Below are 17053 nucleotides of genomic sequence, written 5' to 3' on the forward strand. Positions count from 1 at the left end.
AAAGCATTGTATTGAAATATATCTAAAACAAGGATGACAGCATCCATAAAAACGAAGTTCAATTATGAACAAACAATTATTAAACTTCATTGAACGTTCTATATAGATTTCATTTTCTAATATCGTTGTTTCAATAGATTTGAAATATATTTTATATTCTAAAACATATATTTTTTTCAGTTACAGTACCTTCAACATGCGGAGATGTACCGTCAAGGCCTGTTACCGCCGCCCCCTGGCGCGTCGGGCCTTCTGCCGCCGCGGGCCTCGCCTCACGGCGGCCACGGCCAAAAGCGGCCCTCCTCCCGTGTACCTGAGACTATCACAGTCAGCGACGACGAGGAGGAAATCGACAGCAGCAGCAAAGCCGCCGAAAAATCCACCACGCCTAGCGGCGGCGGTAGTAAAGAGGTCCAATCAACCGCCAGTTCCCGCCTTTCGTCCGCCGTCAGCAACGTGTCCTCGTCCCCGGTTGAGTCCACGCTAATGCAGATGAAAAACTTGGCGGGAAACCACCAACAAGAATCATCCTTGTTGGCAGCGGTCAAAACAACGACAGCTTATTCGGCGGTCACAACCGCCGCCGTTACGCCGCCAAAATCATCGCCGCATTCCATAGCGGGTTTCATCCGCGTGAAGCACGAGTCAGAAATGATAAAATCTGAGATGAAAACTGAGGCGATGGTGGAATCTAAGCCGCTGGAACACGCAAGTCAGGTATAATAGTTTTCAATATTTTTTTTAATGGCGAAACTTCTCAATTAATCTTGAAAAATTTGATAAAAAGGCTAACGTATGTTTCAAATTTGTTTCCTACTTTAAAAATCTAAGATTTAAATTTTCATCTCATTATCTATTATTCGTTTTCGTTTGTCAGATTAGGTTAGGTTATATTTAATGGCCCCGCAGGGTCAGAACACTTGCTAAAAAGTATGGGTAAAAAACCTTCCCACCTCTATGTATTTTATCAAATTTAAAAAAGAAAAAATATAGAGGTTGAGAGTTTCTGTGTCCAACGGGCACTTTGAGGTGAAGTTCCTATTTTAAATAATTTTGTGCTCAGGTAAAGATGGAGATGAAAATGGAGCTGACCACGACCAGAACCACCACAACTAAGATGGAGACAATGGTCACAACTTCTCTGACAGACCATCCAACAGATCTTTCCATAAAGTCTCTAAAACAGGTTGGTTTTATCTTTTTTATTTAATTACAGGGTGGGCCACATAAATCCGGACTTTTTTCACACGGCCATAGCTCCAAAACTACTTGACCAATCAGGATGTTTGACCACACTAGAAAAAGCTTAGGCCATTACCTTTTTGCCCATAAAAATTTTTGGAGGATGGAGGAAGTGTACTCCGAGCTGGCAGCGCTTATGTTCAACATGGCAGATTCGAAATGAGCGCTAGTTTACCCTAGATTCTCAATATGGGCCCACTAAATCTAATCTCAGACCATCTGTAGCTGAGATAGACTTATGAAACTTGCTGGATATACTGTTAGATACTTAAAGAAGACACTAGAAAAGACTAGAGCGCTCTATCCCATCTGGTTTGGCCGTAGTACTCCGGTAAAGTGAAACGTGGCAGATTTTAGGGTGTCAAAAATGTAAAAAATCTTGAAAATTTCTCGGTTCTCGAATACATGGGCCCATTTTGAACTTTAATCGTATTAGACTATGTGTTACGATGATAACCATAGCTTAATCTTCATGCCATTTCCAAAAAGGTATAAAACGTTGTTCTAGCTTAATTGTGGCCAAAATGAGAGCCGCCGTGTCGAATGGTAGCTTGAAAGATGGGTATATCTGGATCCTGCGGTTACTCACCTCCCTAAGGAGATGTGGCCTCCCAGCAGCCCCGATCTTCATACAATTGACTTATGGGCCTGGAGCGCCATTAAAGCACGAACCAATAGACGCGCCTATACCACATAGACCTCCCTCATTGCCACTATCAAGGAGAACTTCGCCATCTTGGACAGGGACATGGTGACCAGGGTCGGGGGGCGGTTTAGGGGGCGGGTAAAGGCGGTGATGGAGACTGGCGGCGATTTTATTAAATAATTTAATAGTCATATACCTAGTTTACTTCCCAATTTTTAAAATTCAATAAAATCTTTAAAATTGACGATTTTATGTTCATTTGTTTAAAAATAAGAAAAAGTCCGGATTTATCTGGCCCACCCTGTATCTCTCTCTCTCTCTCTATTTGCCAATTTATCCTTTATGATTTTTTATTTATCTGCACTCCTTATCTATCTATCCATCTATGCATCTATCATAATCTATCCTTCTATCCACCAATCTATTCATCTATCTATCCATCCGGTTTCCCATATCCATCTATTTATCCATCCATACATCTATCATCAATCTTTTTTGTCATTCTTTACTAAATCTTTCAATCTATCAAGAAAGTTATTCATTCATAAATCTATTTATCTGTTATCCTCTTATTTATCAGATTTTCTTTTTGATTTATTATTTATTTAATTTTATATTTAACTTTTTTTTATACAGTTGTAGTTAACATTTGATAAGAATAATAAAATATCTATTTAATATATTCATTTATATGGAATTACCTTTCAATTAAAAAGAATTATTAGCGAGGAGATTTTATGACCATAAGTAGCACAGCTATAATAAGCTAACATAAAATTAATTAAGAAGGAATATTAGAGTATAATACAGTATAATTGAGAAAAATTAATTAGGTTGAATATAATCATGAAAATATAAACTTCGGAGATCACTGACTTTTATAGTGCAATTTCTCTTTAAAATTAAAGATCCGTCAATTGCAAATAAATTCAGGGCCAACTTCACAAAACACTTACCTTAACTGACAGACGTACGAACATTCAGAATAGCTGCGTTGAAAACTATTTTCAACCTACTTAAACTTTATTTTTATGTCAACATGTTTGCAAAAAAAATCCGCAATCCGTGAAGTTTCAATTTCGCAATGTTTGATGATTATTTTAGCATTGCGATTTTAGAAAAGGTATAAGGATTTGTAAATAGAAGATTATTTAATCTTATCCCAATGATTTGAACAAGGTTATTTTTTCATTTTCTTTAAAAAAATAGCTATCCTGTTTTTTACAGTTCGAATTTTTGTATAATTTTTTTCCCTTTTTATTAACTTCACATCTGTTTTGAAATAAAGCATATTTTGATAAGTTGTACAATAACTTACGCAAATTGTTTCATATTCGCTAAAAGACATAATAGCAAGTATTCAAGAGGGAGTGTTTTTTGATATGAGTATGAGTAAAGCAGTTTTTAAATGTCTATTTATCGCATTGTTTTAAAGACAGCCTTCCGCGGATAGTAAAATTAGAAATTATAAGATTAATTCCAGTTTGTTGGTCCCGAGGGGCTGACAAAACAAATCTGGTATAATTTTTTTTATTATTCGTAGAAAATTGTCTTTAATACTATACGACACATACATTTTCAGTATGGCTAAGTACCAGTTCTAATACAACGTATATTATTTGGATTCGAAGCCATAAAGGAAAAGTAATGATATTTGGTTTTATGAATAATTGTGATGCATTTGCATCATTGAATGCACACTTTTGCAAACATAAAGCTAAATTAAAAGAGTTTATTCAAAGCAGCTGAAAAGCTTTCCTGCAAATTTAAAGCATTTTTCTCCACCTGTTTGGGAAAATAAGGAGAGAAAATAATGAACAATTAATAAACTGCAAAAATATCCCAAAACCTAGTAAACTTAAATAGTATTACGGTGCTGCTGGAGTTATAGAGAAGCTGCTCTGCTAACAATAATGATTGCGCCACTAATGTATTAATTTTTTCCTTGTTTTTACTGCATTGCTTTGCAATGCTATTAATGTGTATTAATATTCAAAAGAAGTCATAATGAAAACTTTACAAAATCCCATTTTCTTCAACGAGCCCCCCATCCCCCCCCCCCCCATGAAAAAAGGTCTATGGGGTGAAATGTGCACCTGCTCCCTCAAATATATTTAAGATGGCCGTGTTTTGACTTTAATGAGAGGAAAAGTCAGTTTAACTAATCTACAATCCTTTCTTTCCTCCATATTTACCAGATTTTAAAATAGTAATCTTTCGTCCAATTTTCGTAACTAAAAACATTAAATGAGGGGGGGTTACATTTTTACAGTCCAATTTTCGAAAAAAGGAATTTCCCCTGAAATTTTAAGTGTACAGTAAGATACTAGGAATGAAAATGCATCAAATATCGGCAGGGACACAGGGAGGATAAATTAATCTTACCCCAAAAAAACTTGTGTAAATTTCTGATCTTGTTAGCCTGTAAAAATTGAAGTAAATAAATTGTTGCTGATGTATTTATTCGCCACTGGCCCTTTCCTCCCTGAATATCAAAGACCAAATCTCAACTTTTGAGAATTACACTTTAGGTCATTTTGAGAATAAAGGCAGGCACAGATCAATTTAAAATCAATGCTAACATTTAAAACAAGGATGACAACATCCATAAGTAGCAAAGGACAAAAAAATCTTTAATGGGATTTAAGGAGCATTTTTTAAAATCAAGAATTACGAAACCTTTTTCACATATTTTTATATTTTCTAATATGTATATTTTGTATTATGACTGACAGACCAACGGACATCGTAATTAGTTGATAAATTGGAAATTTCATAAGATTTTTATCACAATATTAATTCTGTGGTACTTGGTAATTAAAGACTCACTCCCATTTCAATAGGAAGCATTGTTTTTTTTGTCGACACTATGGCATTAAATAAAAGTAATCCTGGCCGACATTCTTATTATATGTGTACTTATTTTAATATAATTTTGATATAATATTCATTTAATTCTGATTTACAAAGATGAAATGTAATAACCTATTATGAAACATGAAAAATACATTAACATTCTAATTTATTGGAACAGGGACAATTGAGTTCATAGCAAGAAATAATGTTTTTTTTATGGTTCAATGTCTTTGGGGCTTTCCCTCAAAGTAGCTGTTGAGCACTGAACCCTCCTCATTATTTCATTTTTTCTTCAGCCTAACCCCTAATAAATAACAAACTAGCCCCCTCCCTTAGTTTCACTTTATTTCTAAAAAGAATGGGTGTTTAGAGCTTAACAGGCAATTTGAGAGAAATCACCAAAAGAAACTTGAAAAATAATGTAATATTTGGTAGGTGACATACGGACATAGAAATAAGTTATAGAATAGCTTCGCTATTATTGTTAATAGCAATTCTCGAGTAATGCAATAATTTTTGCAATCCGCCTTTTTTGAATAGGGGAGTGGCTCCCCCGTTTAGGATAATAAAAATACAACACCAAGATTTATAGCCAAAATTGGATAGGGGGGGTTCTTTTCATCTACTTGTTTTTTATTCGGATTTTTTCACTCTTTATATAACAAGAATGATTACGCCCTTCTTCGATTTTTATTCTAATAATCGTGGAAAATTGTATGTAATACGATGTTCTAATGATTTTTAAGTATGGCTGAGAACTGGTTCTAATTCAGCGGATTTTAACAAGTTTCAAGGCCACACTGGAAAAAATTTAAAATGAACGCTTTTAGGTCAAAACAAATGTTTCGAGTTTTGCCTATAAAAAAATAAAATATTTTGGCATGCCAAAAAAGTATCAAGATAACAACGACGAGGGAATAGCACCTGACGAAAAAAAATAGCGGCTCTCACCTTTTAACTAAACAATCATAATCTCGCCAATAAACCGAGGTCCATGTATGGTTTAGGCTATTATATTTTCAAAACAGTGTTAGGTTATTTTTGCCCCCTCTTTTTCCTTCAAATTCAAAGAACACAAAAATAAAAGAACCCTCTTTTGACTTACTGAAAAGCTGAATGCAAAAAAAAACAAGGATAATTATGCAAATTTAGCGCAAAAAAATGAATAAATTAAACTTTTGTCTTATGCAGTAACTTTGTTTAATTGCAAATTTTATTTAAGTTTTTGCTGCAGCATAGATAAAGTTGGGTTAAATATGCTTTAGTATTTGTAAAAGATCCCGATAACCACTGGACCGATCTGGTTTTACTTTTCAGGAAGTTTTCATATATGTACATAATTCCTGTATCTTTAGTCTTCACTTTTGGGATGGCATATCATTCCTTTTAGAGAGATTGGCTTCAAAACTTGGTGTAAAATATTTCTTTATGCAATTTCAGGGAATTAAGGGAAAAGACAATGGACGATAAATTGATGTAAATCCAATTCCCCAAAGATTACTTCACCTGTAGATTAGAATCTTTGATCGAATAAATTTCCGCTACTAGGTTGAACCAACCAATCTATATTTAATAAAATTTAATGCCAACAAATTAGAGAGTTTATTTATAAAACTACTCCATTTGATGTTTCTTTTATCCCGCAAATTTAACCACTGCATTGAAATGTACTCGTGTTGGAGTTTATACATTTTCGCATATTCACCAAATATTTTCAAAGAATATTATTATCACAGCGACACAAACACTTTTTCGTATTTATTAACTACAATCGGCTGCGCCCCTAGTATCTAGGGGGGCTCTGTATTTAAAGGGAAAGACAAGATGCAGAAATTTTTTTAAAAAAATCCTAAGATTTTAATTTAAAACTTTCCTAAAATGAAAAATTCTATCGGTTAATTGCGATAATTCATGAGACAAACTATAAATCTTACCTACTACTTTATATAATAGAATCAAACTTTTTTTAAAATTAAACATTATGCGGAAATGAACTCACACCACTTGGGTAATTTGAAATTTTACTGCAGAGAGATATCAAGTTTAAATATTTTCTCTTTAATTTCAAATATTTAATAAGTATCGCAGCAATAACATGCTCACGGTATATACTATGTTGTCTATGAATCACAGAATATGACCATTTCATAGTATTATGATTTTTAGGTAATCTATGAAATCTGTCAATATACAAAAAAGTTATAGACATAGTTGTTGTTAAAATGATTTATTCATCTTATGGAAAAAATCACAAACCTTCGAAAATAGAGCACACTTATTATATTTTAGTAAGACAGACGTAAAGGAATACCCTAGTTACATAGCAGCTGCGCTGCTGAAGGAACGTCTAATAATTAACCCTTAATTATTGTTTAATTTTTGAAGCCATTACTTTTTGCAAGATACAGACAGACAGACTGACCGCATGTAAGACTTGCTGCTAAGACTAAACTATAATTTGAAGAAAATATAGGAATTCGATTTTTATTTAAAATAAATAAACCAAAAAATATTTTACAGGGTTTGCGGGGATAGGACTCTGTTATTAAATTGATCTACTATCATTTCTCCGCTCTAATTTTCATTGTTAGAATAATAAGGATAAAAAATTCATCGTCTATTGTCCAAGCCCTTTATCTCTGATATACTTTGCAATTTTTAAAACAAACAATTTTAAGTAATTGCATTTTTAATAAATTATAAAATACTAGCGGCTTCGCCCCTAGCCTGTATCTAGGGGCTTTGCCCAAAAAGGTAATTTAAAAAAAATTCAGTACCACTGGTGCAACAACCATTACATTTTTAAAAAAATGGAGGGGACTTTTTTGTTTTTTGGGGGATTAGTGGGTGTCCTACCCCCAAGAAATAGTCTAAAACCACCACAGGACCAGTAGGTATATTCCCTGAAGAGTAGAATCCAATCGGTTTAGTAGTTACCAAGATCTTAAGGGATGGACGGACAGACATCATTCTACTTAGTATTGTAGATTAAATATATATTTCTTTTAATTCTTATAGAACTTGTTGTAAAACATTTTTTTTAAATTACTAATCTAGCGCCTATAACGATTAGTTTGTTGCCTAAACGAGAAAAAAAATCATGGGATTAAAAAAGGACAATAAGAATGAAATTTAATAACATAGATTGATGAAAAAAGTATTTTGGACTTAAAAATATCCATTCCAATCTTTTTAGTGTTCTTTACTCAGAGGTGGGGCTTAAAAAGTAGCTTAAAACCTCATATTATCAAATAAGAGGCTTCCCTAGCAAAACACAAATTCATTGGTACATCCTTTACATAGTATTATTTCAGAAAAAAAATGTAGGGGTTCTGTGCTTTCTATGAAACTCTATAAAAAGGACTTAAAACGTAACCCTTTTTTATAGATTAGTTTAAGATAAGAAGCAGTTTTTTTCTCTCTCTCCATTTTTCTCTCCTTTAAAAATGCACTTAAAATTCCCTTTTCTTCTCCCCTTCCCAATTTTAAGATTTTTTTTCAAAAGGTAACAAAATAGTTTCCAAAATGATTTTCCAAATTTTTGTTAAAATAATCATTATTAAAACAGAACACACTGTTTTTCTGCATTCTAGAATTATGCAATTCTTATAAAATTAACACCCTAATCAATCTTATTTTTACACCCTAGCTTTAAAACCCTTGTTTGTTGTCAGATGATTTTACTGATTTATATTCATTCGCTTACCTTTTATAGTCGCGTAGCTCCTCTACAAGTTACAATTTTCGTCCTTGTTAATATATTTAAAGTTTAAAATGGATATAGAATACTGCTTATTGTGTCAGGGGTACTCTTTTCTTCAATTTAGGTTGCTAATATAGTCCTCAGATATTGGTAAATACGTTCATCCATGGTTTGAGGATGGGATGGGGTTAAGTCTAAATGGGTGGGTATCGTCATATTAGCCAGCTGGGGGAAACATTTTATCAGGATAATTCATATTTTATATCCATGTCTGTAAAAGTAGGTAAGACGTAATTTTTTTTTTTAAATTGTTGTATCATTGCTACGCTATGAATGGAGTATTTAGACTTTGTCATCCTTGTTTAAAATGCCCTTTCACTGTTTCCCTTATCAAGAAAATCACTGCTGACTTGGAGTGAGAGTTCATTCAAAACGTATTATCTACAGCTTTCCGCGGATATTAAAATAAGAACTTTGATTAAGACCAGTTTTATTAGTACCGAGGGGCCGAAGGTCCGGCCAAACAAAACTGGTATTAATTTTATAATTATTATTTTATTGTTCGTGGAAAATTGTCTGTATTACGATGATAGACATGATTTTTCAGTATGGCTGTAACCGGTTCTAATCCACCGGATACGAATCGGTTTCGAAACCATAACGGGAAAAAATTACTAATTTTATAATGCAAGGGGGTAATCCGGAGCCTTTTTCTATCTTTTAAATATTTTCCATGGATGCTAGGGGCGTAGCTCCCCTAGTAATAATAAAACATGACCTTAATGATTTGATTTAAATCTGTTGCTAATCTTAAGTAAAATTATTTAAAGACATTATAAAAACGTTGATTTAAAAAAGGTTTTAACTGATTTGACAGGTTTAAAATATTTATTCTTTTTATGCTTTAATGAACAAATAAAGAAAATTTTAGATTTAAGTATTTTTATAAAATAAAAAAAAATAATTATGAAAAATCTTTAAAAAGTAAAAATTCAGATAATTATTGAGGGGAAGGGATGTAAATTTACTTCCCTATCTATAATACAAAGTAGAACGATGTGTGTCCGTCCGTCTGTCTGTCTGTCCGTCCGTCCGTCCGTCCCTTAAGATCTCAGTAACCACTGAACCGATCGGATTCTACTCTTCAGGGAATATACCTACTGGTCCTGTGGTGGTTTTAGGCTATTTTCTTGGGGGGTGGGACACCCCCAACCCCCCCAAAAATAAAAAATAAACTATTTTTTTTGTAGGGGATTTCCTTGGTCCTTATACGTATTTCGACCAAATTTTTTTTTATCACCTCTTGGGGCAAAGCCCCTAGAGGCTAGGGGCGAAACCGCTAGTTCATAATAAAGCAGCTAAAAAGGGAAGAATAAATCCCATAAAAACTATTTTGCCTGCAACTTTTCCACTCAAACAACAGTTATTCGTTAAAACTGATATTATTTTCTTCGATAATAATTGTATTATAAAACGAGAAACTAAGCGAAAAGTCCAAAAAAGGCTAAAAATATAAATTTGGTAAAGATAAAAATATTCTAAGTTAAAATAAATTCTGTGAAAAGAATTTAAAACAGGAAGCCGTGTGTATTCTATTCACAGTAACCCAGAGATTAAAGGAACTCTAAAATTGTCCATGGTTTTTTATTTTTTATTTTCTAAAATCTAAGGTAAAGTGACTAACCATCCCTTCGATTGCACGAACTTTGTCTAGAGGTCACAACTATTAAAGCAGTAGGTAACATTTTTTAATGTTTCTTAGTATGACATGGCTTGGTTCTTACTCGAACCCAACACCATCCAGCGACAGACAGCTGCCAAATTCATTTTAAAAAATAATTGGAAATATTCGATCAATTCATTTTATCAATGAGTTTTTTTTTAAAGTTTATCCGAAAAGAGTAGATTATTGAAATTTGTATTAAAGAAGATAAAATTTAAGAGGGGGGATATTTGGGCTAAGCTAAAGCTAACCAGTGCAGAAATAGCTACCTAGCTTTTCATCTAAAGTTGTCTCATACCTAAATCCCTGCCTGAATTCTTTGAAAAATGTTTGATGCACAAAAATCAAGAAATTCAAATTCAAATCCTGGGACAGAAATTCAGAAGTTTTAATTGCTTTATATCATGTTATGTCTGTGTGATATTTAACATAGCTCCTTAAGACATAGCGTGTTAGAGTAATTTCAACTATGTGTTGTTATTATATTAACATAAGACCAATAGGTGAGATAAGAACATCTCCCCCCCCCCCTAACATTTGAAATTGGGAAGACCTGACTTCCTCTTTTTTCACCACCTGTGTTTATATTCCCCTAGTGTAATTCTCTAATTATAAGAGCTAACCATTGGTTATAATGTCGACGTAGACACCAAGAACTGTGTTAATATATCAGCTATGACCAATTTTATACGCCATAAACGACAAGGGGATAATAGAGAAAACACAAATACCTACAAACATAAAACTTTCAAATGGATTAAAATATCTGATAATTGTCCAGATTCAGATTCATCCCTCAGAAGTAAAATAGAAATTTTGATTTTATATTTTTAATATTTCCGAAATCTGTAGTTCTTTCATTTGACCTGCAACATATATAGTAAATTTATCAATCTATCTACTTTATTCCATTCAATTATCAATATATCTCCTATGTTTCATCTATTTATTAATCTATCTACTTTATTTCATTCAATTATCTATCTATCTTCTATATTTCATCTATTTATCAATCTATCTACTATTTCCTATTTATTTATCACTATCTACTATATTTGATCTATTTATCAAGCTATCTACTATATTCCATCCAATTATCAATCTATCTTCTATATTTCATCTATTTATAAATCTATCTACTATTTCCTATCTATTTATCACTATCTACTATATTTAATCTATTTATCAATTCATCTACTAAATTTCATCTGTTTATCAATCTATCTTCTATATTTCATCTATTTATCAATCTATCTACTATATTAAATCTATTTATCAATCCATCTTTTATATCTATTCTTCAACCTATTTACCAATCTATCCCTCTAACATCCATCTATCTATTTCAGGAAGCAATAGATCTTCAGTCGATAAAAGGAGAATCTTCTGACCAAGGGCAACCCCTACCAGACGAGGAGATAACTAAACCTGGACTTATTCATCCATCTGAAGGATTTATTGAACCCGTCGTAGATGAGCAGGCAATTGAAAATATTAATTATAAAAACCTCTTCAATTTCTCGAATGGTTACCACCCTTACTTATTGTTGTTTTAAAAAAGAGTAATTTTTGTGGGGGTAATTTTATTCTTAGGGGGAAGGCATTACACTGAATCCTGTCCTTAACCAATATTAAACGTACCTGAAAATAATCTAATTTTGGGTCCAACCGTGTACAAAATCTTATCGAACGTACAGAAATTCTTTCTCGTTGGAATGTACCTAGTGTACATATATAATATTTTCTTTTGAACGATCAGGATTTCGTTGACCCTGGTAAAACTACTCCTGGCATTGAAACAGTCACTGATGATAATGATGAACATGATTCTACCAAAGACTCAACAACAGCTAAACAAGAAGATTCTATCAAAATCAAATCTGAATTACTACAAAGTACAGTTGAAGATGAGACTAGTGAAAGTATAGCCAACACAACACATGATAGTATTGTTGTGGCCGATACAACTTTAGACGCCGACAGCACTATTGCTGTTGATGATATAAATAGTACAATTGAAAAGGATAATAATGACAACAAATCAACCGAAAATACTCCAATTAAAAGTAGCTTCTCTATAGAGGGTCTAACGCGTAAAGACACCCCTCCTAAAACAGAACCTACGGAACCAATAGTAACTGAGAAAGAAGTACAAATTGAAGACACCGACAATACTGATATAGATTGTCAGGCTAAAGTAGACGAGTGTATAGAATCTTTACTGCTTTTTGCTCAAAATGACTTTATTGACAAGGAATCTGAAAATTTTGCTGCCAAACACGAGTACAATTATATTCATTCAGCTACGGATGTGTTTGGATTTGAATTGAACGGTCTTGACATCCTGTTAGAAGGTATTGAAAAGATGGAGCCGCATTTCGGCGGTTACCTGGGTCAGCCGCTGTCTGCTGGCGGATACCTGGAACAGTCTGACGGCCTGGAACTGCTTTGTTACCTGACACGAAATGATACCTTTGAGTATCAGCTCAATCCTTCCATTTCTAGGTAATTTTTTAAATTTAATATTCATCATTTTCAATTTATTTAATAAATATTGGACGTGGGGTTCAGTGCCAGACAGGGGCTTTGAGGGAAAGAACCAATAAAATTACAAAATATCAAAAAATATATATTTTTTAATAGAATTGCTACTCCTCCGATTTTGACCTAATTTTTTTGTTTTGCTAGATTGGACACCATGGACCTATCCTTGTTGTGCAACGTCACAGCTGTGGACCACTACAAGCACACCACCTGGGTCGAGCCGCTAGTCCGCTACAAGACCATGTACGACGTGCGGACGTACGCCAGCGAGAACGGCGCCAAGGCGGCCAAAAGCTATATTGAACAGAAGATTCGCTACTTTACTAAGGTAAACTTTTTGTTAGAACATTGTGATAGATAAAGATTTTTGATAGTAGAGGAACAACTCTATAACTTGGGTAAGTTTTACTAACTGACCTTCAAACACCGAAGTAACTTTCAACCGAAAACGGACCACAATAAAACTTACTGAAATATTTATTACTTTTAGTTAGGGATAGGACCCCAATAAGGACAATAAAGAGTTTTTTAAAAAGAAATTTATAATACCTATAGGGTTGTAGTCTCCTTATCGATTCTTTTTTATGCTTCGCTACATAAAGATATGATTTTCCTAGTGTAAGATATATATTTCATTAACATAGGAAGGAAGCTTAATTTTTGTAATAATTATTTACATAAATAGCACAACATGTTTTATGTAAAAAAAAATTTTTATATAAAATAAAACAAAGGACCTCCATAATGCTAGTAATAATAGACAACATTTTACTACATAATTACCTTTTTATATTCAACTATCTCTCTTTTTTTTCTATTCACATGTAAACCCTTTTTTTATTATATAAAGACTTTAGGGATTAAAGTGTATCTTAACAAGTAGAAAAAAATGTGTTTTCAATAAGTTACATAAAGCTCATCAAGCTTAAATCCTCGTCACTAACCTAACCAATTATTATGGCCTTTTATTCAGTAGTTAAAATTCAATATTTCTCTTACACTTACCCCAAAAAGTTAGAAGAAATTTAAGAAAAAACTTTCCATATACCTATCCCTCCATCTACGTAATTCCTAGATTCACAAACTTAGATAAGCGACTTCCTCTCATTTTTTACATACAAAAAGAAACACAATTGACTTTAATTAGCTGAAAATAATATGCTTGGGGGTTTTAAAATATCAAGACAATCCTTAAACAAAAAAATCTTAATATCTTGCTAATCGCTGGACTGATATGGTTCTCATTTCCTTTGCAGGGAAGCTTTTCACAGTGAAGTTTTTTAACTATTTTTGTCTGAGGGTACATCTTAAGTAAATCAAGAAATCATTAGAAATTTTATACACACACACACTCCCAAGCACACACGCACACACTCATACATTTATCACACACAAGTACACATACACACATACCTACACAAACACACACCTATATCACGCACGTCTTAACCTAATAATAGAATATTTAACCAGCTAATGGAATATTACGAGAGTGCAAAGATAAAGGTGTCAAACTTTTTGGTGCAAAAAATCCGCAATTTTAAAGATAATTTGTTATGTGGGCAGGAAGTAAAATTTCCTGAAAATTTCTAAACGATCAGTCTAGTCGTTTACGTGATCTTTCAGTACATAAACACACAAATAATTTACTACTTTTAAGAATTGAATTCTTCCTTCTAAATAATGGTATATCCAACATTAATTATTCCCGTAAACTATTGAAAATAAACAGACCTCCGGCACCCTGATAGTCTGAGGGTATTTGTGAAGTGCTATTGAGGTTTGATTGATGATTCAATCTAATTTTAAACTCAAGTAAAGACTGTCCATACAAAACACGTCTACAAGATAATTATTTATAGCATTCAAATTAATGTGATTTTTTTTTCTTTTTAATACATACATATGTTGTTTTGGGTTGTTAAAAGATATTTAAAAAAAGACTAGTAGTTAAATTAATTAAAATAAAATCCTTTTCTTTAGGAGGTAGATAAATTTATATTACACTTTCAGCTATGCCCCTAGAGGCTTGTAAGGGCATTTGAGGGTTGTTTCCTATCCATTTTAATTTTAGTTTTACAAGGAAAAGAAAGGTAGTAATTTTTCTAGGGGCGATTTCTTTTGGGATGGTGGAAGTACCCTCCCCCATAATAGTTATATACCTTCCCAGGGATTATGAGCAGCTTCTCTGCAAAAGAGAACCATATAGGTCCAGCGGTTCGAAAGATCCTTTGGTACACACAAAGAGATATCCTGTCCCTTTTATATAAGGATTGTCCTAAATTTGCTTTTTTGTAGGCGAGCTTTGAGTCAGACATAAATTAAAAGGGGAATAAAGTATTTTATTTATTTAAATGTACAAATATAATTTTAATTTAACGTTAGAATATTTGTCAGGGGAGGTCGAAAGGAATTTTTAAAACAAATATTTCATTTTTTTATTTTAGAAGATTATCACATTTTTTTATATAAGGTAAAATAATTGTGTTTATATAACAAATATGATTATTGGATTAAATTAACATTTTCAATTTTCAGAACACCCAAACAAAATATAGAAATATATATTGTATTAAAACAATTCACTATTATAAGAACTATTTGATGATAATTAATTTAGTTTTTTTTAAATTTGTCATTTTAGCCCAACCTACAACTTTTTAAAAAACAACGAAAAAGAAAATTTAGTAATAAAGGCAATTTTTTCTCACTTTGAGCCAACCTAACAACTTTTTTTTTGCATTTTAGGACCACCCTGACAATATAGAAGCAGAGAAGTTCGACAACATCAAGGCCCTTGCTAAAATGATCAAGAAAATTAAGAACATGGAAATAATGTCCCAGGTTTGTAATTTTATTTTTTATCTGCTATTGCCCTTCCCCTCTCTAGGAATATGTTTGCATTTACCGCAGATTTTATTGGATGACATATCTATTCTTTTCTAATTTGCAGCTGAAATGAACCAATCACGAGTTTCCTTGTCAAAAAAACCAGCGTCTGATTGGATGTATAATTAACCAATCACGAGTCTCCATGTCAAAATACCAGTGTCTGATTGGATGTATAATTAACCAATCACGAGTCTCCTTTAAAAAAAAGAGCATCTTATTCGATGCCTGTTGAGATGTTTCATTATAGCACCAAAAAAACTAGAAAAATTCAAAGTTGTGTAATCTATGACAGCGTTTATTCTCTAAAACAAGGGTTTGTTAGTGCCCGTTAGTCTAAAAAACCTTTTCTTTATTTGCCTTTAAAATATACTTTTTACTGAATAGATACAGAAGTATAACAGTTTATTTTTAATTTTTACCAACTAATAAACAAAATCATCCTTGTTTATAATTAATTTTTAGCGCAGATATAATTATTATTTGATATGTTTAGGAGGAGGTGAATATTCGGATGAAGATAACAAAACTGCAGAACAGCTACCAAGAGAAACAAGAAAAGCTGCAGCGGCTGAGAACGCCAAGAAAAAAGCCGCTGAAAGGCGGGAAAGGTAAGAGACAATTTAAAGGACTTATCTTGTTTTAAAGTTTACTTTATTCTAAACTGAAGGGCAAAATAGTTGAAATACTTTAATAAATAATATTGAAGCATTTTTGTAAGATAAAGTATAGTAATGAAACAAACCCCTACATTGAATATTAAAATACAGAAAAAAGTGCTAATTTGTTACAGCAAAAATTAATTTTTTTAAAGTAGCAAAAGTGTCCTAACCTTTATTTATTGGTATCCATTTCTACTTTATAAAGGGTTTAGAATATAGTGTTTATCTGTCCCCAAAGATCTCTGAAACAACTTTATATGGGTTTCAGGCAGGATTTTGGCCATTTGGTTCGTCAAAAACAAAAAAAGCAATACCTCATCCTCTTCAACAAAAAAGCTCAAAATATGGAACTTCTATAAAATTGAGAAATTTTGCTTACAAGTATTACATATTACAACTAAAGATTAAAGTTACTGCAATAGTTAAAGTCTGCAGTAAAAAATAAAGAGCTAGGAAAAAATTTCTATATTATATTTTTCTCTTTTAAAGACAATCTATAATAAACTCTAGTGGATTATTAATTTTTTCCCCTTTCTTTATTATTTATATTATATTGGTTAATTTAAAAGTGACAGTATTAAAGGTGTAATGATCAAACTCAAATATTTTTTTACCACTATTATGTTTGGTGGATCAAAACCAATTTTATGGAGTATATATTACTTAAATGATATTAAATACATAATTTATCATTGTGTGAAGCGCCAAATTTTTGTGTTGAATTGTTTTAACGTCCATATAGATTCTTTAAACAAACATTTGCAACCAAATTGCAAAGAAACTTTGCA

At 32.3% G+C, this 17053-nt stretch overlaps 1 protein-coding gene across 2 annotated transcripts in view; it reads left to right on the top strand.

The window, feature by feature from the left end:
• The window catches only part of LOC145326736 (uncharacterized), a 126004-nt gene that overhangs the window by 88797 nt on the left and 20154 nt on the right, over positions 1-17053 (top strand). For both annotated transcript variants that reach the window (XM_080170117.1, XM_080170118.1), the window contains exons 13-19: positions 181-717; positions 1064-1186; positions 11520-11651; positions 11930-12675; positions 12859-13042; positions 15463-15558; positions 16100-16214. In XM_080170117.1, coding sequence (XP_080026243.1) covers positions 181-717; positions 1064-1186; positions 11520-11651; positions 11930-12675; positions 12859-13042; positions 15463-15558; positions 16100-16214 — 1933 coding nt within the window. The remainder of the gene's footprint in view (positions 1-180; positions 718-1063; positions 1187-11519; positions 11652-11929; positions 12676-12858; positions 13043-15462; positions 15559-16099; positions 16215-17053) is intronic.

Source organism: Acartia tonsa, chromosome 8 (genome assembly GCF_053477335.1).
Source record: "Acartia tonsa isolate MP-2025a chromosome 8, ASM5347733v1, whole genome shotgun sequence".
NCBI classification, from domain to species: domain Eukaryota; kingdom Metazoa; phylum Arthropoda; class Copepoda; order Calanoida; family Acartiidae; genus Acartia; species Acartia tonsa.